This window comes from Panulirus ornatus, chromosome 5, assembly GCF_036320965.1.
Source record: "Panulirus ornatus isolate Po-2019 chromosome 5, ASM3632096v1, whole genome shotgun sequence".
In the NCBI taxonomy this organism is placed as follows: domain Eukaryota; kingdom Metazoa; phylum Arthropoda; class Malacostraca; order Decapoda; family Palinuridae; genus Panulirus; species Panulirus ornatus.
In genome coordinates, this window is record NC_092228.1 from 29,113,416 (window position 1) to 29,139,938 (window position 26,523).

The 26,523-nt window shown below is 42.3% G+C and overlaps 1 protein-coding gene across 2 annotated transcripts in view; it reads left to right on the forward strand.

Moving 5' to 3' along the window:
- The window catches only part of LOC139748646 (uncharacterized), a 170,472-nt gene that overhangs the window by 135,124 nt on the left and 8,825 nt on the right, over positions 1-26,523 (forward strand). For both annotated transcript variants that reach the window (XM_071661894.1, XM_071661893.1), the window contains exons 11-13: positions 1,088-1,166; positions 17,162-17,661; positions 24,252-24,341. In XM_071661894.1, coding sequence (XP_071517995.1) covers positions 1,088-1,166; positions 17,162-17,661; positions 24,252-24,341 — 669 coding nt within the window. The remainder of the gene's footprint in view (positions 1-1,087; positions 1,167-17,161; positions 17,662-24,251; positions 24,342-26,523) is intronic.

A 26,523-nucleotide genomic window follows, 5' to 3' on the forward strand; every position in this document is an offset into this window, starting at 1 on the left:
GCTATCATGCGAGATGTACCAAAAGCATGGCATACCATTCACAACCAAGGTCCACAAATGATTGTGTAGTTTTCCTTGATTGCTTCATCTGCCCTAATTATATCCACTGACAGCAAATAGCCCCATATACCGCACTGATCAGTTGTATTCTATCCCTTGCATGCCACACCATAAAACAAAGCTGCAAGCCACACTAATTAGAGCAGTCTAGACAATCACTAGCTACTTAATAATCACACACATTCAACACTAGCACAGTGAAAATAAATATGCTTTCAGTACAATCTTACCTCAATGTGGTTAGCATTCAGTTCTTTGCAAGAGCTGTACACCCATTTTACCCAAACCTCTTGACAACCAATCACTAATCCCTAAGTAGACATAAAAAGCTTTCCTCTGCTTCACAATTCAGCAGCATATTCTTACAGATCCCCCTTCCTCCAGCAGACACATTAGCAAAATATAAAGACCCCATTCTGCCTCCAACAGACACATTAGCAAAACATATAGATACCATTCTGACTCAGTGAGTAGTAAACATCCACTTTTTCCACCCAATTTTAAACTCCACTCCTCCAGACATAACATCTTCTGAAACTGTGCTTCTCAGACATTTCTGGGTTATTCTTGTTTATGGTCAGAACATCTTCCTTATCTGCAACTTTAAAGATTTTGATTCAAACATCACAAGACCCATTACAACCAAGCTGCAACTTCCATACTGAAGACATTGAACCCTGACTCGCAAATTGTCATAAACTTACCCTACAAAGACATGTACAAAACACTCACTGTACTTCTTGATATGTGATCCAAAGCACTATAGGAGCTCCAAAGAAAGGATCCTGAAGCAGGAAATTTAAGTAGGCAAAGTACATGTATATATGGAACTGTAGTTTGAGTTGGTAATAGATTAATAAAGTAGTAATCATTACTTCTTTTTGCATTACTTACAAGTTTAATTTCTAAAATATATCTTTTAACAGTTACTGAACTGATAAAAGAAATTCAATTTCTTGTTGATATGTTGTTCTTATTAGAGAAATATTAGTGCCCTTATTATCCACAAGTTGTCATGTACTTGCAGTTGGTGTACAAGATTGAAGCAAATGAGCAGCAGTCAGTGACATCCCAAAAAGACATCAGATATCAGCATCCTGTCACATGTGAGTCAGATGCTACCAAAGTCATTTTATCTTACTTGCATGACACATGTGGACACATGCTGCTAACTCACTCAGAGAATGACATCCACACATCAAGAAATTCAGAAATTGTATTGTAGAAAAGAGATTGAAAGATGGGGCCCTGGGAATGCATAATTTCTTCCCTATATAGAAAAGTTGGTACTGTAATTACAAAGGTAGGGAATCACACAGAAACAAATACAGAGATTTTTTACTATTTAAATGAAGGAAAGTTTACAGCTATAAAATCGAGGTGATGTTCTGGAGATCTTCAAGTGAGTCGAGTAACAACAGGCTTTATAACTATTAACGAATGAAAGGTGAGTGTTAGAATGGAAGTGAGAGGTATGGAAAGCATCCTTATCATAAGGATATATGTTTTTGTTTTAAGAGGAAATGATGAAGGATTGTATGAGATATTAAAAAATTGTGCGTGCAACTCTGAGTGTAGCACGAGAAATGGGCTGGATTGAAAAGGAATATGGAAAACATTTGAAGAAATTTTCAGATTTCTGCAAAAATAATGCACATGTATATAGGTTGAGCATCCCTAGTATGAAAATCCAAAACTTTCTGAGTGGTGACATGACGTTGCATGTGGAAAATTAAACACCTGACCTCACTTGCCCATGCTTGGCTCTGACACCCTGTTGGTACCAGTTTGGTACAAACCAGCATCACTGCCAGATTTACGTGCATTACTCACTGTTTTTGCTTATTCTCTGTTACACAAACTTTGTCATGTGCAAAATTATTAAAAACATAGCATACGTTACCTTCAGACTATGTGTAGAAGTTGTATAAGAGACATAGATGGATTTTGTGTTTAGACTTGGGTCCTATCCTCAACATATCTCATTTTCTATTATCCATCATGACAAATGTGGAAAACAGGATGGCATGGAGACAACCGGGTTAGGTCTGAGACATACTTCAACATTTCAAGCATTTAGTGGTCTTCCTCAGGAGATACTGATTCCAGCATTTGACGGGACCATATTCCCTAACAAGTGATGGTCACCCGGTCTGATGCCTTTGTGTATTGCTCTCTGATTGGATTACTAGTCCTGCTGCCTTTACCCATTCACAGCAGTCTCTGCTGCCTGATGTGACAAGCAGATGAACCCAAACCTCATGTTAATGTTTGTCTTAATCCCCTCTTGTTGGTAAGCATTCACACTATCACTAAATTGTCGACACCAAAGCAACTACAGTTAAGTGACAAACCATTTAATGATGGTTTGAAAGCTTACCTAGATGAAGGGATTAAGAACAATGTCAACACAAGGTCTGACTTCATTTGCTGGTCATGTCAGGCAGTGGAAATTGCTGGGAACAGGTGGAGGCAATAGGACAAGCGATCCAATCAGAGAGCAACACGCCAAGGTGTCCTACCAAGTGACCATTACTTGCTGGGAACACAGTCCTGCCGAATGCTGGAATCAGTATTTCCTGAGGAAAACCATTGAATGGTTGAAGCATTCGAGGTATGTCTCAGCTCCAACCCATTTGTTACCATACCATCCTATTTTCCACATTTTTTTTTTATGCATTTTCGCCATTTCTCGCATTAGCGAGGTAGCATTGAGAACAGAGGAATGAGCCTTGGAGGGAAATTCCTTACTTGGCCTCCATCTCTGTTCCTTCTTTTAGAAAAGTAAAAACTGGAGGGGAGGATTTCCAGCCCCCTGCTCCCTCTCCTTTTAGTTGCCTTTTACAACATGAAGGGAATACGTGGGAAGTAGTCTTTCTCCCCTATCCCCAGGGATAATCTCATTATGTATATGCAAGTATTCCAAAATCCAGAAGAGTCCAAAATCTGAAACACTTCTGGTCCCAGGCACTTTGGATAAGGGATACTCAACCTGTAATAGGAAAAGTAATTGTAATGAAGTGCATAGTGGTTTTGATACATAAACTGAGAAATTTTACTGACTTAAAATAAGTACATGGTTATAACAATGAAGGGACAACAAGAATAGTACTCAAGGCTGTGAAACATGAATTATGATGAATACATGGTTATAACAATAAAGGCATCCCTGGGGATAGGAGAGAAAGAATACTTCCCACGCATTCCTCACATATCGTAGAAGGCGACTAAAGGGGATGGGAGTGGGGGGCTAGAAACCTTCACCTCCTTGTATTTTAACTTTCTAAAAGGGGAAACAGAAGAAGGAGTCACGCGGGGAGTGCTCATCCTCATCGAAGGCTCAGATTGGGGTGTCTAAATATGTGTGGATGTAACCAAGATGAGAAAAAAGGAGAGATAGGTAGTATGTTTGAGGAAAAAAACCTGGATGTTTTGGCTCTGAGTGAAACGAAGCTCAAGGGTAAAGGGGAAGAGTGGTTTGGGAATGCCTTGGGAGTAAAGTCAGGGGTTAGTGAGAGGACAAGAGAAAGGGAAAGAGTAGCACTACTCCTGTAACAGGAGTGGTGGGAGTATGTGATAGAGTGTAAGAAAGTAAACTCTAGATTGTAAAACTGAAAGTGGATGGAGAGAGATGGGTGATTATTGGTGCATATGCACCTGGGCATGAGAAGAAAGATCATGAGAGGCAAGTGTTTTGGGAGCAGCTGAGTGAGTGTGTTAGTAGTTTTGATGCACAAGACTGGGTTATAGTGATGGGTGATTTGAATGCAAAGGTGAGTAATGTGGCAGTTGAGGGAATAATTGGTGTACATGGAATGTTCAGTTTTGTAAATGGAAATGAAGAGCTTGTAGATTTATGTGCTGAAAAAGGAATGGTGATTGGGAATACCTGGTTTAAAAAGAGAGATATACATAAGTATAAGTATAAGTTAGAAGCAGTGAAAAGTTTTTATCGAGGATGTAAGGCAAGTGATTGGTTCTCAGTGAATGTAGGTTTGCGGCAGGGGTGTGTGATGTCTCCATGGTTGTTTAATTTGTTTATGGATGGGGTTGTTAGGGAGGTGAATGCAAGAGTTTTGGAAAGAGGGGCAAGTATGAAGTCTGTTGTAGATGAGAGAGCTTGGGAAGTGAGTCAGTTGTTGTTCGCTGATGATACAGCGCTGGTGGCTGATTCATGTGAGAAACTGCAGAAGCTGGTGACTGAGTTTGGTAAAGTGTGTGAAAGAAGAAAGTTAAGAGTAAATGTGAATAAGAGCAAGGTTATTAGGTACAGTAGGGTTGAGGGTCAAGTCAATTGGGAGGTTAGTTTGAATGGAGAAAAACTGAAGGAATTGAAGTGTTTTAGATATCTAGGAGTGGATCTGGCAGCGGATGGAACCATGGAAGCGGAAGTAAATCATAGGGTGGGGGAGGGGGCGAAAATCCTGGGAGCCTTGAAGAATATGTGGAAGTTGAGAACATTATCTTGGAAAGCAAAAATGGGTCTGTTTGAAGGAATAGTGGTTCCAACAATGTTGTATGGTTGTGAGGTGTGGGCTATGGATAGAGTTGTGCGCAGGAGGGTGGATGTGCTGGAAATGAGATGTTTGAGGACAGTATGTGGTGTGAGGTGGTTTGATTGAGTAAGTAATGTAAGGGTAAGAGAGATGTGTGGAAATAAAAAGAGCGTGGTTGAGAGAGCAGAAGAGGGTGTTTTAAAATGGTTTGGGCACATGGAGAGAATGAGTGAGGAAAGATTGACCAAGAGGATATATGTGTTGGAGGTGGAGGGAACGAGAAGTGGGAGACCAAATTGGAGTTGGAAAGATGGAGTGAGAAAGATTTTGAGTGATCGGGGCCTGAACATGCAGGAGGGTGAAAGGCGTGCAAGGAATAGAGTGAATTGGATCGATGTGGTGTACCGGGGTTGATGTGCTGTCAATGGATTGAATCAGGGCATGTGAAGTGTCTGGGGTAAACCATGGAAAGTTGTGTGGGGCCTGGATGTGGAAAGGGAGCTGTGGTTTCGGTGCATTATTGCATGACAGCTGGAGACTCAGTGTGAGCGAATGGTGCCTTTGTTGTCTTTTCCTGGCGCTGCCTCGCGCACATGAGGGGGAGGGGGATGTTATTCTGTGTGTGGTGGGGTGGCAATGGGGGTGAGTAGGGGCAGACAGTGTGAATTGTGTGCATGTGTGTATATGTGTGTGTCTGTGTGTGTATATATGTGTGTACGTTGGGATGTGTGGGTGTGTATGTTTGCGTGTGTGGATGTGTGTGTGTGTGCATGTGTGTGGGGGTGGGTTGGGCCATTTCTTTCATCTGTTTCCTTGCGCTACCTCGCAGGCACGGGAGACAGCGACAAAGCAAAATAATAATAATAATAAACATAGGTATACGTATGTAAGTAGGAGAGATGGCCAGAGAGCGTTATTGGATTACGTGTTAATTGATAGGCACGCAAAAGAGAGACTTTTGGATGTTAATGTGCTAAGAAGTGCAACTGGAGGGATGTCTGATCATTATCTTGTGGAGGTGAAGGTGAAGATTTGTAGAGGTTTTCAGAAAAGAAGAGAGAATGTTAGGGTAAAGAGAGTGGTGAGAGTAAGTGAGCTTGGGAAGGAGACTTGTGTGAGGAAGTACCAGGAGAGATTGAGTACAGAATGGAAAAAGGTGAGAACAAAGTACATAAGGGGAATGGGGGAGGAATGGAATGTATTTAAGCAGTGATGGCTTGCGCAAAAGATGCTTGTGACATGAGAAGCATAGTAGGTGGGCAGATTAGAAAGGGTAGTGAGTGGTGGGATGAAGAAGTAAGATTAGTAGTGAAAGAGAAGAGAGAGGTATTTGGACAATTTTTGCAGTGAAATAATGCAAATGACTGGGAGATGTATAAAAGAAAGAGGCAGGAGGTCAAGAGAAAGGTGCAAGAAGTGAAAAAGAGGGCAAATCAGAGTTGGGGTGAGAGAGAATCATTAAATTCTAGGGGGAATAAAAAGATGTTTTGGAAGAGGTAAATAAAGTGCGTAAGACAAGGGAACAAATGGGAACATCAGTGAAGGGGGGCTGGTGGGGAGGTGATGGCAAGTAGTGGTGATGTGAGGAGGAGATGGAGTGAGTATTTTGAAGGTTTGTTGAATGTGTTTGATGATAGAGTAGCAGATATAGGGTGTTTTGGTCGAGGTGCTGTGCAAAGTGAGAGGGTTAGGGAGAATGATTTGATAAACAGAGAAGAGGTAGTAAAAGCTTTGCGGAAGATGAAAGCCAGCAAGGCAGCGGGTTTGGATGGTATTGCAGTGGAATTTATTAAAAAAGGGGTGACTGTATTGTTGACTGGTTGGTAAGGTTATTTAATGTATGTATGACTCATGGTGAGGTGCCTGAGGATTGGCGGAATGCTTGCATAGTGCCATTGTACAAAGGCAAAGGGAATAAAGGTGAGTGCTCAAATTACAGAGGTATAAGTTTGTTGAGTATTCCTTGGAAATTATATGGGAGGGTATTGATTGTGAGGGTGAAGGCATGTACAGAACATCAGATTGGGGAAGAGCGGTGTGGCTTCAGAAGTGGTACAGGATGTGTGGATCAGGTGTTTGCTTTGAAGAATATATGTGAGAAATACTTAGAAAAGCAAATGGATTTGTATGTAGCATTTATGGATCTGGAGAAGGCATATGATAGAGTTGATAGAGATGCTCTGTGGAAGATATTAAGAATACATGGTGTGGGAGGCAGTGAAAGGTTTTTATCGAGGATGTAAGGCATGTGTATGTGTAGGAAGAGAGGAAAGTGATTGGTTCTCAATGAATGTTGGTTTGTGGCAGGGGTGTGTGATGTCTCCATGGTTGTTTAATTTGTTTATGGATGGGGTTGTTGGGAGGTGAATGCAAGAGTTTTGGAAAGAGGGGCAAGTATGCAGTCTGTTGTGGATGAGAGAGCTTGGGAAGTGAGCCAGTTGTTGTTCACTGATGATACAGCGCTGGTGGCTGATTCAGGTGAGAAACTGCAGAAGCTGGTGACTGAATTTGGTAAAGTGTGTGAAAGAAGAAAGCTGAGAGTAAATGTGAATAAGAGCAAGGTTATTAGGTACAGTAGGGTTGAGGGACAAGTCAATTGGGAGGTAAGTTTGAATGGAGAAAAACTGGAGGAAGTGAAGTGTTTTAGATATCTGGGAGTGGATTTGGCAGCGGATGGAACCATGGAAGCGGAAGTGAATCATAAGGTGGGGGAAGGGGTGAAAGTTCTGGGAGCATTGAAGAATGTGTGGAAGTCGAGAATGTTATCTTGGAAAGCAAAATTGGGTATGTTTGAAGGAATAGTGGTTCCAACAATGTTATATGGTTGCGAGGCGTGGGCTATGGATAGAGTTGTGCGGAGAAGGATGGATGTGCTGGAAATGAGATATTTGAGGACAATGTGTGGTGTGAGGTGGATTGATTGAGTAAATAATGAAAGGGTAAGAGAGATGTATGGTAATAAAAAGAGTGTGGTTGAGAGAGCAGAAGAGGGTGTTTTGAAATGGTTTGGGCACATGGAGAGAATGAGTGAGGAAAGATTGACCAAGAGGATATATGTGTCAGACGTGGAGGGAATGAGGAGAAGTGGGAGACCAAATTGGAGGTGGAAAGATGGAGTGAAAAAGATTTTGAGTGATCAGGGCCTGAGCATGCAGGAGGGTGAAAGGCGGGCAAGGAATAGAGTGAATTGGAACGATGTGATATACCGGGGTTGACGTGCTGTCAATGGATTGAACCAGGCCATGTGAAGCGTCTGGGGTAAACCATGGAAAGTTGTGTGGGGCCTGGATGTGGAAAGGGAGCTGTGGTTTTGGTGCATTATACATGACGGCTAGAGACTGAGTGTGAATGAATGTGGCCTTTGATGTCCTTTCCTAGTGCTACTTCGTGCACATGCGGGGGGAGGGGGTTGTCATATCATGTGTGGCGGGGTGGTGACAGGAATGAATTAGGGCAGACAGTATAAGTTATCTTTCATACTATTCGCCATTTCCCGCATTAGCGAGGTAGCGTTATCAACAGAGGACTGGGCCTTAGAGGGAATATCCTCACCTGGCCCCCCTCTCTGTTCCTTCCTTTGGAAAATTAAAAAAAAAAAAAAAAAACGAGAGGGGAGGATTTCCAGCCACCCGCTCCCTCCCCTTTTAGTCGCCTTCTATGACACGCAGGGAATACGTGGGAAGTATTTTGTCCCCTATCCTCAGGAATAAGGGATATATATATATATATATATATTCTGAGTACAGAATGGAAAAAGGTGAGAACAATGGAAGCAAGGGGAGTGGGGGAGGAATGGGATGTATTTAGGGAATCAGTGATGGATTGCACAAAAGATGCTTGTGGCATGAGAAGAGTGGGAGGTGGGTTGATTAGAAAGGGTAGTGAGTGGTGGGATGAAGAAGTAAGAGTATTAGTGAAAGAGAAGAGAGAGGCATTTGGACGATTTTTGCAGGGAAAAAATGCAATTGAGTGGGAGATGTATAAAAGAAAGAGACAGGAGGTCAAGAGAAAGGTGCAAGAGGTGAAAAAAAGGGCAAATGAGAGTTGGGGTGAGAGAGTATCATTAAATTTTAGGGAGAATAAAAAGATGTTCTGGAAGGAGGTAAATAAAGTGCGTAAGACAAGGGAGCAAATGGGAACTTCAGTGAAGGGCGCAAATGGGGAGGTGATAACAAGTAGTGGTGATGTGAGAAGGAGATGGAGTGAGTATTTTGAAGGTTTGTTGAATGTGTTTGATGATAGAGTGGCAGATATAGGGTGTTTTGGTCGAGGTGGTGTGCAAAGTGAGAGGGTTAGGGAAAATGATTTGGTAAACAGAGAAGAGGTAGTGAAAGCTTTGCGGAAGATGAAAGCCGGCAAGGCAGCAGGTTTGGATGGTATTGCAGTGGAATTTATTAAAAAAGGGGGTGACTGTATTGTTGACTGGTTGGTAAGGTTATTTAATGTATGTATGACTCATGGTGAGGTGCCTGAGGATTGGCGGAATGCGTGCATAGTGCCATTGTACAAAGGCAAAGGGGATAAGAGTGAGTGCTCAAATTACAGAGGTATAAGTTTGTTGAGTATTCCTGGTAAATTATATGGGAGGGTATTGATTGAGAGGGTGAAGGCATGTACAGAGCATCAGATTGGGGAAGAGCAGTGTGGTTTCAGAAGTGGTAGAGGATGTGTGGATCAGGTGTTTGCTTTGAAGAATGTATGTGAGAAATACTTAGAAAAGCAAATGGATTTGTATGTAGCATTTATGGATCTGGAGAAGGCATATGATAGAGTTGATAGAGATGCTCTGTGGAAGGTATTAAGAATATATGGTGTGGGAGGAAAGTTGTTAGAAGCAGTGAAAAGTTTTTATCGAGGATGTAAGGCATGTGTACGTGTAGGAAGAGAGGAAAGTGATTGGTTCTCAGTGAATGTAGGTTTGCGGCAGGGGTGTGTGATGTCTCCATGGTTGTTTAATTTGTTTATGGATGGGGTTGTTAGGGAGGTAAATGCAAGAGTTTTGGAAAGAGGGGCAAGTATGATGTCTGTTGGGGATGAGAGAGCTTGGGAAGTGAGTCAGTTGTTGTTCGCTGATGATACAGCGCTGGTGGCTGATTCATGTGAGAAACTGCAGAAGCTGGTGACTGAGTTTGGTAAAGTGTGTGGAAGAAGAAAGTTAAGAGTAAATGTGAATAAGAGCAAGGTTATTAGGTACAGTAGGGTTGAGGGTCAAGTCAATTGGGAGGTGAGTTTGAATGGAGAAAAACTGGAGGAAGTGAAGTGTTTTAGATATCTGGGAGTGGATCTGGCAGCGGATGGAACCATGGAAGCGGAAGTGGATCATAGGGTGGGGGAGGGGGCGAAAATTCTGGGGGCCTTGAAGAATGTGTGGAAGTCGAGAACATTATCTCGGAAAGCAAAAATGGGTATGTTTGAAGGAATAGTGGTTCCAACAATGTTGTATGGTTGCGAGGCGTGGGCTATGGATAGAGTTGTGCGCAGGAGGATGGATGTGCTGGAAATGAGATGTTTGAGGACAATGTGTGGTGTGAGGTGGTTTGATCGAGTGAGTAACGTAAGGGTAAGAGAGATGTGTGGAAATAAAAAGAGCGTGGTTGAGAGAGCAGAAGAGGGTGTTTTGAAGTGGTTTGGGCACATGGAGAGAATGAGTGAGGAAAGATTGACCAAGAGGATATATGTGTCGGAGGTGGAGGGAACGAGGAGAAGAGGGAGACCAAATTGGAGGTGGAAAGATGGAGTGAAAAAGATTTTGTGTGATCGGGGCCTGAACATGCAGGAGGGTGAAAGGAGGGCAAGGAATAGAGTGAATTGGAGCGATGTGGTATACCGGGGTTGACGTGCTGTCAGTGGATTGAATCAAGGCATGTGAAGCGTCTGGGGTAAACCATGGAAAGCTGTGTAGGTATGTATATTTGCGTGTGTGGACGTATGTATATACATGTGTATGGGGGGGGTTGGGCCATTTCTTTCGTCTGTTTCCTTGCGCTACCTCGCAAACGCGGGAGACAGCGACAAAGTATAAAAAAAAAAAAAATATATATATATATATATATATATATATATATATATATATATATATATATATATATATATATATATATAGTACGAAAGAAAGAAAAAGAAAAATACATATCCCTGGGGATAGGGGAGAAAGAATACTTCCCATGTATTCCCTGCGTGTCGTAGAAGGCGACTAAAAGGGAAGGGAGCGGGGGGCTGGAAATCCTCCCCTCTTGTTTTTTTGTTTTTTTTCCCAAAGAAGGAACAGAGAAGGGGGCCAGATGAGGATATTCCCTCAAAGGCCCAGTCCTCTGTTCTTAACGCTACCTTGCTAATGCGGGAAATGGCGAATAGTATGAAAGAAAGAAGTATAAGTTATGTTATTTTATTTATTTATTATACTTTGTCGCTGTCTGCTACGTTAGCAAGGTAGCACAAGGAAACAGACCAAAGAATGGCCTAACCCACCCACAAACACATGTATATACATACACGTCCACATACGCATATATACATACCTATACGTCTCACCGTATACATATATATATATACACACAGAGACATATACATATACACACATGTGCATAATTCATACTTTTCTAAGTATTTCTCACATACATTCTTCTAAGGAAACACCTGATCCACACATCCTCTGCCACTTCTGAAACCACACTGCTCTTCCCTTAATCTGATGCTCTGTACATGCCTTCACCCTCACAATCAATACCCTCCCATATAATTTCCCAGGAATACTCAACAAACTTATGCGTCTGTAATTTGAGCACTCACCTTTATTCCCTTTGCCTTTGTACAGTGGCACTATGCAAGCATTCTGCCAATCCTCAGGCACCTCACCATGAGTCATACATACATTAGATAACCTTACCAACCAGTCAACAAATCAGTCACCCCTTTTTTAATAAATTCCAGTGCAATACCATCCAAACCCGCTGCCTTGCTGGCTTTCATCTTCCACAAAGCTTTTACTACCTCTTCTCTGTTTACCAAATCATTCTCCCTAACCCTCTCACTTTGCACAGCCACCTCGACCAAAACACCCTATATCTGCTACTCTATCATCAAACACATTCAACAAACCTTCAAAATACTCACTCCATCTCCTCCTCACATCACCACTACTTGCCATCACCTCCCCACCAGCCCCCTTCACTGTGTTCCTTGTCTTACGCACTTTATTTACCTCTTCCAAAACATCTTTTTATTCCCCCTAGAATTTAATGATACTGTCTCACCCCAACTCTGATTTGCCCTCTTTTTCACTTCTTGCACCTTTCTCTTGACCTCCTGCCTCTTTCTTTTATACATCTTCCAGTCATTTGCATTATTTCCCTGCAAAATCCAAATGCCTCTCTCTTCTCTTTCACTACTAATCTTACTTCTTCATCCCACCACTCACTACCCTTTCTAATCTGCCCACCTCCCATGCTTTTCATGCCACAAGCATCTTTTGCACTGTCCATCACTACTTCCCTAAATACATTCCATTCCTCCCCCACTTCCCTGATGTCCTTTGTTCTCATCTTTTTCCATTCTGTCCTCAGTCTCTTCTGGCACTTCCTCACACAAGTCTCCTTCCCAAGCCCACTTACTCTCACCACTCTCTTCACCCCAACATTCTCTCTTCTTTTCTAAAAATCTCTACAAATCTTCACCTTCGCCTCCACAAGATGATGATCAGACATCAGTCCAGTTGCGCCTCTCAGCACATTAACATCCAAAAGTCTCTCTTTCACGCACCTATCAGTTAACACGTAATCCAATAATGCTCTCTGGCCATCTCTCCTACTTGCATACGAATTCCCAATCATCAGTCCTTTCTCAGCACACAAATCTACAAGCTCTTCACCATTTCCATTTACAACACTGAACACCCCATGTACACCAATTATTCCCTCAACTGCCACATTACTCACCTTTGCATTGAATCACCCATCACTATAACCTGGTCTCGTGCATCAAAACTACTATTACACTCACTCAGCTGCTCCCAAAACACTTGCCTCTCATGATCTTTCTTCTCATGAATTATGTACATGTGCATATATGTATATGTCTGTGTTTGTATATATATATGTATACGTTGAGATGTATAGGTATGTATATTTGCGTATGTGGACGTGTATGTATATACATGTGTATGTGGGTGGGTTGGGCCATTCTTTCATCTGTTTCCTTGCGCTACCTCGCAACATGATAAAAATATAAAGATAAACAATAAAGGGACAACCAGAATGGTACGCAAAGCAGTGAAACATGAACTAGAATGAATACATGGCTATAACAATGAAGGGACAACCAGAATGGTATACAAGGCAGTAAAACATGTACTTCTCAGTGATTGTAAAATACAAATAATGAAGGATTTCATTTATGATGTGATAGACTGGGGAATTTGGATTCTCAGAGTCATAGAATATCAGCATGAGGATACTAAGATCAGAAGGACTGTTAACTATCATTACAAGATCTTTCCTTTGTCCCGAGTGGCATGGAAATTGAAAACATTATATATTATATAGCATTTGGAAAAGTAATCAAGAATTGCTTAAAGTTTATCATGTGGTAAATGAGGACATAAAAATAGCCAAAATGAAACATGGCTCAAAGATAAGGTATAATTATGAAAACTAAAGAGAAGCGGGGAAAGTTCATGCAAGAGTGTTGATTGATAGAGTGATAGAAGTGACTGAATGCAGAATAAGTTAGGAGCAAGGGAATTTTAAGAGAGGTAGGGATGTATGGATCAGATTTTTTTAAGTAAGAATGTCTGTGGAAAAGTTTCTAGTGAAAGGTAAGTAGCTGTATGCAGCTATTATGGATCTAGAGAAAGTGTACAACAATGTCAAGTGGAATACTGTATAGGATGTTTTAAGAAGATATGGGCTAAAGGGACAACTGTTTTATGGTGTGAAAGCCTTCTGTAGAGGAGCAAACGCATGTGTAAGAGTGGATGGAGACTTGTGCATTGGTATTGGTATACATGTGGATGTGAGGCAGGGCTCTGTGATGTCACCATGGCTTTTTGACATAAATATTGACAGAGTGATAAGAGATGAAAGCAAAACTAGGGAAGAGTGGGGTAGAGACGGAGTGTGCTGGTGAGGTATGATGGCTAGTAACAAGCCTGTTTACAGTTGATACTATGTTGTTTGCTAAGAGTGAACAGGAGTTGCAGAGGATTGTAAGTGTGTTTTATGTTGTGTGTAAGCTTCAGCAACTGAAGGTTAATGCGAGTGAAAATAAAGTAATGGTCTTTGAAAGGAAACAGAGTGAAGGTATAGATTTTGTAAAGCCCAGTAGAGTGAGAGAAGTGTACTAAATTGCATTATAGATATGGAGGGAGAAAGATTGGAAGGATAGAGAGGGAAAGAGAGCAGTACAGGGTAGAAGTCTTTGGGTCCCTGAACAGAATGACAAAGGGTAAAGGTACAGGTATGGATGTGAAGAAAGCTCTAAGGAACAGAATAGTTATCTCAGCCTTTACCTATAAGACCAAAACATGTACTTTAGATGAGTCATAGAGGTCAAGAATCCAGGCTGTGGAAATCATCTATGTGAGAGGAGCATGTGATGTGACTAGATGGAATGAAGAAACTATTGTGGGGGTGTATAAGAGATTTGGTACGGTAGGGAATGCAAAGGGAATGAATTACTGAGTTGTGGAATGGGTGAAATGCAGTACTTTTGAGGTTGTTTGGCCTCATACAAGGAGAGTGTATAATAGTATGATTAAAGGAGTAGAAGTTAGAGGAAGAGCACCTATGACATGGGGAAATAAAGTGGAAGTGTACTGGGGAGAGAAAATGGGGTAAGACTGAGTGGAATGATGAATGCAAGGGAAACATGGAAAGACAGAGATAAGTGGAGACTCTTTTGCTGTGGCCACCTTCTTGTTAGGAGATAGATGTATAGAGAAAGGGACTTAACCATTTCTTTCGTAACATAAACTGGAGAATGGAGTTCAGAAGCCAGGAACGAAGGCATTGCGATAGAGGATCATGTGAAACTTATTGTGCGGAAGTAGGCAAATGGGTGTGTTTAGCCTCAAATATAGAGGTAAGGTTAAAAAAAGAGGGAGGAATGATTTGGTAAAAGTGTTGCACTGAGGAAAAGATACAGGAAGGATCTCAGCCAGTCACCATTTGTAAAGTATAAGACAGCAAGGAATGAGTGTAGCACAGTAGCAGGATAAGAAAGGAGGAACAGGGGAACTTTGAAAATATTGTGGCCAAGTCGGGAAACAATTCAAAACTTTTCCATAGATTAACCAGAAATAAACTGTCAGTTAGAGAGCAGCTGATAAGGTTGAGGGATTCCAAGGGAAGAATTGTAGAGGATGATGTACAGATATGTGAGGAACTGCATGACAAGCTCAAAAGCATTTTTACAGTGGGAGACACTAAAGCCATGATACTAGTGAAATGGTAAAGAACCAAAATAGTGAAAAGGGACAAATGTCACACTTATCTACATGAAAGGAGTTTAGGTATATGTGCTAACTACAAAGTGGTCTCCTTGACAAGTACTGTCTGTAAAGTACTGGAATAGATAATAAGAAAACTGTCATTTAGGGACATTTTGCTTTCAGGGAAAGGATATCACATGTAATGAGTGAGCTCCACTTTAAACAAAAGATAAGAGTAGGTTGATTGTTCTATATTTGGATTGTCAGGAAGCATTTACCACTGTACCACACAGGAAGCTGGTAAAGAAGCTGGATCTTCAGGTAGGAGGCTTCTTCAGTGATAGTAAATTGTCTTAGTGGAAGAGAACAAAGGTGGAGCCTTCTTGAAATGGGTTTAGGTCATCCGTGACATGCCACAGGATTCTGATGTTGGATCACTGCTCTGTCTGATTTGTGAGAATGACTTGCCGGAAGGATCAGACTCCTACCTGGATAACTTAATATTTTTTTGAATTATGCTAAGGGTATGAGGAGGTAAAAGGTGAGGAGGATTGCATCATCTTACCAGGGAACCTAAATAAACTCCAAAGTCAACCTGATACAAGGTTAATGAAATTCAATCAAAGTAGATGTAAAGTAATGACATAAGATGTAGGAATCTATGTGAGAAGGACTTGGGAATTGATATCATCCTTAGCATGTCATCAAAGTCCCCTCTAAGGAGAGTAGTAAAAGGAGACAAACTGTCTGCAGGCAGTTATTATAATTGCATTCAAGTACATGGATAAAGAAATATTCAGCATGCTATACACGTCCTGTATTGCAACAAAACTAAAAGATGCTTTTCAAGTACGCATGTGAACCTCCTTAGTGTAGAATTGTGTTCCTCGCCGTGACATTCATGGGCTGTCCAGGGTTGAGTGCATAGGTTTGAAACCTGGCTGCAGCAGGCAGCCCAAGGCTAACCCAGCTGTTCATCCACCCCTAGGGCTTGGTTGATAAGATTATAATATTATCCCTGGGGATAGGAGAGAGAAAAGACTTCCCATGTATTTCCTAAGTGTTGACTTAAAGGGGTTGGGAGTAGGGGCTGGAAATCCTCCCCTCCAATTTTACTTTTCCAAGAGAAGGAACAGAGATGGGGGTCAAGTGAGGAGTTTTTCCTCAAAGGCTTAGTCATCTGTTATGTCATCTACCTCTCTAACACGGAAAATAGGGTTTCAGTTGCCTGTGCCTGCTGACATAAAAAAGTGTGGTCATTGTAATAAAAAATGCAGAAAGAACAAACATAGTAGGTCTAGAGGAAGTCAACAAAGATTGTTTCAGGCTTAAGACATCTGAGTTTTAATGAAAGGTTTGAGGCTTTAAATTTTTTTTACCATGCATGAAGTTTGAATAAGGGATAATTTCATCACAGCCTGAAAGTGTTTGAACAGTTTGATGAAGTAGACAGTGGACAGTTCTTTGGAAGATGCCGGGAGGGAACAACGAAAGGCCTTCATATGTGAAATTAAGCAAAAAAATTGCTAGAAAAGATGTACAAAAGTACTTTTGTAGTACAGTATTACTGGATTAATGAAATGAACTGAAAGTTCTGTGATGTTAGAAAAAGGTCAGGAGATGGGGCCTTCTGAGTGTGAAACTCCCACTAACACAGTATGAATAGATCATTACAGTGTGAGCTAGCCACAGCTGGTGTGATCATGTTTGCTGCAGTGCTGGCAGGCCATGGTGCGAACCAGCCACAGCTGGTGTGATCATGTTTGCCACAATGCTAGCAAACACTTGATGAAAGTATATATTTATGTATTTATGTTTGGGAGAGTGGAGAGAGAGAGAGAGAGAGAGAGAGAGAGAGAGAGAGAGAGAGAGAATGTTTGAGAACCTTGTGTTGAATTAGTATTTGTTGATGCAGTGGTCTTGATGCTGTCATCTGTGGTGGCTGTCAGAGGGAAGTTGCTGTTGTAAGGTTGCCAGGAAGATTGAGACAACATGAAGAGTGAGGTGTGTGGAGATAAGTTATGGCAACATGCCTACCTGGTATGGGGATAATGGGCTTCTTGTGGTGCCTCTTTTGTTGCTTCAATTGGGTCCAGGAAACCCCAGCACAGATAACCATAGCTGGCAGCCTGTCTGATGATGCTCAGTATAGTGTTATATTGCTCTTGCTTCTCCACAGTATGTGACAGGCCCTCACCTGAAGCTCCAGACATTATGGCTGTTACAGAGGCAGATAGGGGTCGAGCTTCAGCTATTGCGGTACCAGAAGCACCAACCACCTCAGATGAAATTAGTCAGGCATCGGCTAGTATCCTTGAGATCCCCACCTTAGTCATGGAGACCTGCCGTGCCACTACTGTCTCACCCTTGACCCACAGTCAGACTACTGCCCTGACCTCAGCACACCCTCAACCTACCACCTCACCCTTGGCCCACCATCAACCTGTCACTTCACATTTGGCCCACCATCAACCTGTTACTTCACATTTGGCCCACCATCAACCTGTCACTTCACTCTCAGTCCATCCTCAACCTACCACCTCACCCTCAGTCCACCCTCAGCCTCCCACTTTGGCCTTGGTCCATCATCAACCTACTGCTTCACCCTCACCCCATGATCAACCAGCAGCTGCTACTTCACCAAAAGCTTACAGTTGTCACACAGGTCCATCTCAGGTGGTGAGTGACTTGTCTAAGATTTTCTCCCATAGAATATCATATGGTTTTTTATTTAAATGTAAATTCTTAAATCATCCATACAAAAGTATAAATGTGAATACCTTTGACTTTGTGTCACATATATGAATTCATTCTCCTGATATCAGGCATGGCAGTGATGCAACAGAAAGGAAGGATATGTGCTGCTCCAGAGTATATATTTATTTATCATCAACTTTGTCGCTGTCTCCCGTGTTAGCGAGGTAGCACAAGGAAACAGACAAAAGAATGGCCCAACCCACTCACATACACATGTATATACATGCACGTCCACACATGCACTTATACATACACGTCTACATATGTACATGTACATACATGTACACACATGCACATATACATACCTATACATTTCATTGTATACATATGTATACATACACAAACATATACATATATACTCATGTACATACTTCATACTTGCTGCCTTTATTCATTTCCATCGCCATCCTGCCGCACATGAAATGACCCCCCCCCCCCCGCATGCATATGAGGTGGCGCTAGGAAAAGATAACAAAGGCCACATTCGTCCACACTCAGTCTCTAGCTGTCATGAACAATGCACCGAAAACACAGCTCCCTTTCCACATCCAGGCCCCACAAAACTTTCCATGATTTACCCCAGACACTTTACATGCCCTGGTTCAATCCATTCCTTGCACGCCTTTCACCCTCCTGCATGTTCAGGCCCCAGTCGCTCAAAATCTTTTTCACTCCATCCTTCCACCTCCAATTTGGTCTCCCATTTCTTGTTCCCTCCACCTCTGACACATATATCCTCTTTTTCAATATTTCCTCACTTATTCTTTCCATGTGACCAAACCATTTCAAAACAACCTCTTCTGCTCTCTCAACCACACACTTTTTATTTCCACACATCTCGGAAAGCAAAAATGGGTATGTTTGAAGGAATAGTGGTTCCAACAATGTTGTATGGTTGCGAGGCGTGGGCTATGGATAGAGTTGTGCGCAGGAGGATGGATGTGCTGGAAATGAGATGTTTGAGGACAATGTGTGGTGTGAGGTGGTTTGATCGAGTAAGTAACGTAAGGGTAAGAGAGATGTGTGGAAATAAAAAGAGCATGGTTGAGAGAGCAGAAGAGGGTGTTTTGAAATGGTTTGGGCACATGGAGAGAATGAGTGAGGAAAGATTGACCAAGAGGATATATGTGTCGGAGGTGGAGGGAACGAGGAGAAGAGGGAGACCAAATTGGAGGTGGAAAGATGGAGTGAAAAAGATTTTGTGTGATCGGGGCCTGAACATGCAGGAGGGTGAAAGGAGGGCAAGGAATAGAGTGAATTGGAGCGATGTGGTATACAGGGGTTGACGTGCTGTCAGTGGATTGAATCAAGGCATGTGAAGCGTCTGGGATAAACCATGGAAAGCTGTGTAGGTATGTATATTTGCGTGTGTGGACGTGTGTATGTACGTGTGTATGGGGGTTGGGCCATTTCTTTCGTCTGTTTCCTCGCGCTACCTCGCAAACGCGGGAGACAGCGACAAAGTATAAAAAAAAAAAAAAAAAAAAAAAATCTCTCTTACCCTTTCTTTACTTACTTGATCAAACCACCTCACACCACATATTGCCCTCAAACATCTCAGTTCCAACACATCCACCCTCCTCCGCACAACTCTATCTATAGCCCACGCCTCGCAACCATATAATATTGTTGGAACCACTATTCCTTCAAACATACCCATTTTTGCTTTCCGAGATAATGTTCTCGCCTTCCACACATTTCAACGCTCCCAGAACTTTTGCCCTCTCCCCCACCCTGTGACTCACTTCCACTTCCATGGTTCCATCCGCTGCCTAATACACTCCTAGATATATAAAACACTTCGTCCAGTTTTTCTCCATTCAAACTTACCTCCCAGTTGACTTGTCCCTCAAGCCTACTGTACCTAATAACCTTGCTCTTATTCACATTTACTCTCAGCTTTCTTCTTACACACACTTTACCAAACTTAGTCACTAGCTTCAGTAGTTTCTCACCTAAATCAGCCACCAGCGCTGTATCATCAGCGAACAACAACTGACTCACTTCCCAAGCCCTCTCATCCACAACAGACTGCATACTTGAACCTCTTTCCAAAACTCTTGCATTCACCTCCCAAATAACCCCATCCATAAACAAATTAAACAACCATGGAGACATCACGCACTCCTGCCGCAAACTGACATTCACTGAGAACCAATCACTTTCCTCTCCTCCTACTCGTATACATACCTTACATCCTTGATAAAAATTTTCACTGCTTCTAACAGCTTGCCTCCCACACCATATATTCTTAATACCATCCACAGAGCATCTCTATCAACTCTATCATATGCCTTCTCCAGATCCATAAATGCTACATGCAAATTCATTTGCTTTTCTAGGTGTTTCTCACATACATTCTTCAAAGCAGACACCTGGCCCACACATCCTCTACCACTTCTGAAGCCACACTGCTCTTCCCCAGTCTGATGCTCTGTACATGCCTTCACCCTCTCAATCAATACCCTCCCATATAATTTCCCAGGAATACTCAACAAACTTATACCTCTGTAATTTAAGCACTCACCTTTATCCCCTTTGCCTTTTTTTGTACAATGGCACTATGCATGCATTCCACTGATCCTCAGGCACCTCACCATTCGTCATTTATTTATTCACTTATTTATTTTTTGTTTTGCTTTGTCGCTGTCTCCCACATTAGTGAGGTAGCGCAAGGAAACAGACGAAAGAATGGCCCAACCCACCCACATACACATGTATATACATTCACATCCACACACGCAAATATACATACCTTTACATCTCAATGTATACATATATATATACACACACCCAGACATATACATATATACACATGTACATAATTCATACTGTCTGCCTTTATTCATTCCCATCGCCACCTCGCCACACATGGAATAACAACCCCCTCCCCCCTCATGTGTGCGAGGTAGCGCTAGGAAAAAACAAAGGCCACATTTGTTCACACTCAGTCTCTAGCTGTCATGTAATAATGCACCGAAACCATAGCTCCCTTTCCACATCCAGGCTCCACAGAACTTTGGTTTACCACAGATGCTTCACATGCCCTGGTTCAATCCATTGACAGCACGTTGACCCCGATATACCACATCGATCCAGTTCACTCTATTCCTTGCACGCCTTTCACCCTCCTGCATGTTCAGGCCCCGATCACTCAAAATCTTTTTCACTCCATCTTTCCACCTCCAATTTGGTCTCCCACTTCTCCTCGTTCCCTCCACCTCCAACACATATATCCTCTTGGTCAATCTTTCCTCACTCATTCTCTCCATGTGACCAAACCATTTCAAAACACCCTGTTCTGCTCTCTCAACCACACTCTTTTTATTACCACACATCTCTCTTACCCTTACATTACTTACTCGATCAAACCACCTCACACCACATATTATCCTCAAACATCTCATTTCTAGCACATCAACCCTCCTGCGCACAACTCTATCCATAGCCCATGCCTCGCAACCATACAACATTGTTGGAACCACTATTCCTTCAAACATACCCACCTTTGCTTTTCAAGATAATGTTCTCGACTTCCACACACCTTTCAAGGCTCCCAGAACTTTTGCCCCCTTTCCCACCCTATGATTCTGCTTCTATGGTTCCATTCGCTGCCAGATCCACTCCCAGATATCTAAAACACTTCAATTCCTCCAGTTTTTCTCTTTTCAAACTCACCTCCCAATTGACTTGACCCTCAACCCTACTGTCCCTAATAACCTTGCTCTTATATACATTTACTCTCAACTCTCTTCTTTCACACACCTTACCAAACTCAGTCACCAGCTTCTGCAGTTTTTCACATGAATCAGTCACCAGCGCTGTATCATCAGCGAACAACAACTGACTCACTTCCCAAGCTCTCTCATCCACAACAGACTGCACACTTGCCCCTCTTTCCAAAACTCTTGCATTCACCTCCCTAACAACCCCATCCATAAACAAATTAAACAACCATGGAGACATCACACACCCCTGCCGCAAACCTACATTCACTGAGAACCAATCACTTTCCTCTCTTCCTACACGTACACATGCCTTACATCCTCGATGAAAACTTTTCACTGCTTCTAACAACTTGCCTCCCACACCATATATATGTAATACCTTCCACAGAGCATCTCTATCAACTCTATCATATGCCTTCTCCAGATCCATAAATGCTACATACAAATCCATTTGTTTTTCTAAGTATTTCTCACATACATTCTTCAAAGCAAACACCTGATCCACACATCCTCTACCACTTCTGAAACCACACTGCTCTTCCCCAATCTGATGCTCTGTACATGCCTTCACCCTCTCAATCAATACCCTCCCATATGATTTACCAGGAATACTCAACAAACTTATACCTCTGTAATTTGAGCACTCACTCTTATCCCCTTTCCCTTTGTACAATGGCACTATGCAAGCATTCCGCCAATCCTCAGGCACCTCACCATGATCATACATACATCAAATAACCTTACCAGCCAGTCAACAATACAGTCTCCCGCTTTTTTAATAAATTCCACTGCAGTACCATCCAAACCCGCTGCCTTGCCGGCTTTCATCTTCCGCAAAGCTTTTACTACCTCTTCTCTGTTTACCAAATCATTCTCCCTAACCCTCTCACTTTGCACACCACCTCGACCAAAACACTCTATGTCTGCCACTCTATCATCAAACACATTCAACAGACCTTCAAAATACTCACTCCATCTCCTTCTCACATCACCACTACTTGTTATCACCTCCCCATTAGCCCCCTTCACTGAAGTTCCCATTTGCTCTCTTGTCTTATGCACTTTATTTACCTCCTTCCAAAACATCTTTTTATTCTCCGTAAAATGTAATGTTACTCTCTCACCCCAACTCTCATTTGCCCTCTTTTTCACCTCTTGCACCTTTCTCTTGACCTCCTGCCTCTTTCTTTTATACATCTCCCACTCATTTGCATTTTTTCCCTGCAAAAATCGTCCAAATGCCTCTCTCTTCTCTTTCACTAATAATCTTACTTCTTCATCCCACCACTCACTACCCTTTTTAATCTGCCAACCTCCAACGCTTCCCATGCCACAAGCATCTTTTGCACAAGCCATCACTGCTTCCCTAAATACATCCCATTCCTCCCCCACTCCCCTTACCTCCTTTGTTCTTACCTTTTTCCATTCCCTACTCAATCTCTCCTGGTACTTCCTCACACAAGTCTCCTTCCCAAGCTCACTTACTCTCACCACTCTCTTCACCCCAGCATTCTTTCTTTTTTTATGAAAACCCATACAAATCTTCACCTTCGCCTCCACAAGATAATGATCAGACATCCCTCCAGTTGCACCTCTCAGCACATTAACATCCAAAAGTCTCTCTTTCGCGCGCCTATCAATTGACAATTAATTCAATAATGCTTTCTGGCCATCTCTCCTACTTACATACATATACTTATGTATATCTCGCTTTTTAAACCAGATATTCCCAATCACCAGTCCTTTTTCAGCACATAAATCTACAAGCTCTTCACCATTTCCATTTGCAACACTGAACACCCCATGTATACCAATTATTCCCTCAACTGCCACATTACTCACCTTTGCATTCAAATCACCCATCACTATAACCCGGTCTTGTGCATCAAAACTACTAACACACTCATTCAGCTGCTCCCAAAACACTTGCCTCTCATGATCTTTCTTCTCATGCCCAGGTGCATATGCACCAATAATCACCCATCTCTCTCCATCCACTTTCAGTTATATCAATCTAGAATTTACTTTCTTATACTCTATCACATACTCCCACCACTCCTGTTTCATGAGTAGTGCTACTCCTTCCCTTGCTCTTGTCCTCTCACTAACCCCTGACTTTACTCCCAAGACATTCCCAAACCACTCTTCCCCTTTACCCTTGAGCTTTGTTTCACTCAGAGCCAAAACATCCAGGTTCCTTTCCTCAAACATACTACCTATCTCTCCTTTTTTCTCATCTTGGTTACATCCACACACATTTATACACCCCAATCTGAGCCTTCGAGGAGGATGAGCACTTCCCGCGTGACTCCTTCTTTTGTTTCCCCCTTTAGAAAGTTGAAATACATACATACATTAAATATCCTTATCAACCAGTCAACATCACAGTCACCCCATTTTTTAATAGATTCCACTGTAATACCATCGAAACCCGCTGCCTTGCCAGATTTCATATTCCGCATTTTTCCTAACCCTCTCACTTCGCACTCCACCTCGACCAAAACACCCTCTATCTGCCAAAGTAGGTCCATGATAATAGTCTAGACTGAGAAACAGAATTCGCTATTTTCCTTTTTTTCAACAGATGCTCAGATTGCGTGTTATGAACTTGCATATATGTACCCAGGAGTGTAGTACTCGTGGATACATAAGTACAAGTTCATTCAGTTTAAATATTGGTTGAACTAAAGGTAAATGGTGAACTTTGCCTCTGAGTTTGTACCCTTGAAACCCAGAATGATATGTTTCTTTTTGTAACTAAAGCAGTTCTGTATTCTCCACCAGGTGGATAACCCATTGTCTTCCTCCCAAGGGTTCAGCCTTACAGAGGAGTCAGACACTGAGGAGACCAACACAACCTACAGCTCGGAAACGGTTAGTTGACATTCCAGGACTTGACCTTGTGCTGTACTTTACACATACGTTTAGGCTGCAGTTCCGTATTTCTGCTGTGTGGGAAGGGAGTTTTACATGCATGGGGCCCATTCTCTCGACATTCCCTATCATATAACTTTTTTGATATCTGTATGCTGTGTTTCCATACAAATCTCCCCATGCACATGGTTTCATTGCAAGTGAAAAGTCACCTTTGGCAAGGTTGTATTATTGTCAATGGACGAGGAGTGGAGTCTTGTTGAGGTACTACTTACTCTAAAGAAGATAATCATTTCCCTGATCCTTTTATAGTGGTGTTGGAGATGCAGGAGCCCCATAAAAATGGTCCTAGGGTAGTGTAATTAATCAGTTAATGAATATATACATTTAGGTTTCTCACTTGAACCAGCCACTAGAGCTGTATCATCAGTGAACAACTGACTCCTTCCCAGGCCCTTTCCTCCCCACAGACTGCATACTTACCCCTCTCTCCAAAACTCTTGCATTTACCTCCCAAACCACCCCATAAACAGATTAAACAACTATGGGGACATCACACACCCTTGCCGCAGACCGACATTCACTGAGAACCAATCACTCTCCTCTGTTCCTACTCGTACGCATGCCTTACATCATTGGTAAAACCTTTTCACCTCTTCTGGCAACTTACCTCCCATGCCTTATACTCATAAGACCTTCCACAAAGCATCTTTATCAACCCTGTCATATGCCTTTTCCAGATCCAAAAAATGTTACATACAAGTCCATCAGTTTTTCTAAGTATTTCTCACACATTCTTCAAAGCAAACACCTGATCAACACATCTTCTACCACTTCTGAAACCATGCAGTTATGCCCCAATCTGATGCTCTGTACATGCCTTCACTCTCTCACTCAATACCCTCCCATATGTATTTCCCAGGAATACTGAGTTTGGAAAAGTGTGTGAAAGGAGGAAATTGTGAGTAAATGTGTATAAGAGCAAGGTTATTAGGTTCAGTAGGGTTGCGGGACAGGTTAATTTTGATGTAAGTTTGAATGGAGAAAGATTGGAGGAAGTGAAGTGTTTTAGATATCTGGGAGCGGACTTAGCAGCAAGTGCAACCATGGAAGCAGAAGTGAGTCACAGGGTAGGGGACTGGAGTGAAGGTTCTGGAAGCGATGAATAATGTATGGAAGGAGAGAACGTTATCTCGGAGAGCAAAATTGGGTATGCTTTAAGGAATAGTGGTTCCAACAATTTTATATGGTTGCAGGGCATGGGCTGTATATAGGGTTGTACGGAGGAGAGTGGAGGTGTTGCAAATGAAATGTTTGAGGATTGTATGTGGGGTGAGGTGGTTTGATCGAGTAAGTGATGAAAGGGTAAGAGAGACGTTTTTTTTTTTTTTTTTTTTTTTTTTTTTTTTTTTTTTATACTTTGTCGCTGTCTCCCGCGTTTGCGAGGTAGCGCAAGGAAACAGACGAAAGAAATGGCCCAACCCCCCCCCCATACACATGTACATACACACGTCCAGACACGCAAATATACATACCTACACAGCTTTCCATGGTTTACCCCAGACGCTTCACATGCCTTGCTTCAATCCACTGACAGCACGTCAACCCCTGTATACCACATGACTCCAATTCACTCTATTTCTTGCCCTCCTTTCACCCTCCTGCATGTTCAGGCCCCGATCACACAAAATCTTTTTCACTCCATCTTTCCACCTCCAATTTGGTCTCCCTCTTCTCCTCGTTCCCTCCACCTCCGACACATATATCCTCTTGGTCAATCTTTCCTCACTCATTCTCTCCATGTGCCCAAACCATTTCAAAACACCCTCTTCTGCTCTCTCAACCACGCTCTTTTTATTTCCACACATCTCTCTTACCCTTACGTTACTTACTCGATCAAACCACCTCACACCACACATTGTCCTCAAACATCTCATTTCCAGCACATCCATCCTCCTGCGCACATCTCTATCCATAGCCCACGCCTCGCAACCATACAGCATTGTTGGAACCACTATTCCCTCAAACATACCCATTTTTGCTTTCCGAGATAATGTTCTCGACTTCCACACATTTTTCAAGGCTCCCAAAATTTTCGCCCCCTCCCCCACCCTATGATCCACTTCCGCTTCCGTGTGGAAATAAAAAGAGTGTGGTTTAGAGAGTAGAAGAGAGTTTGTTG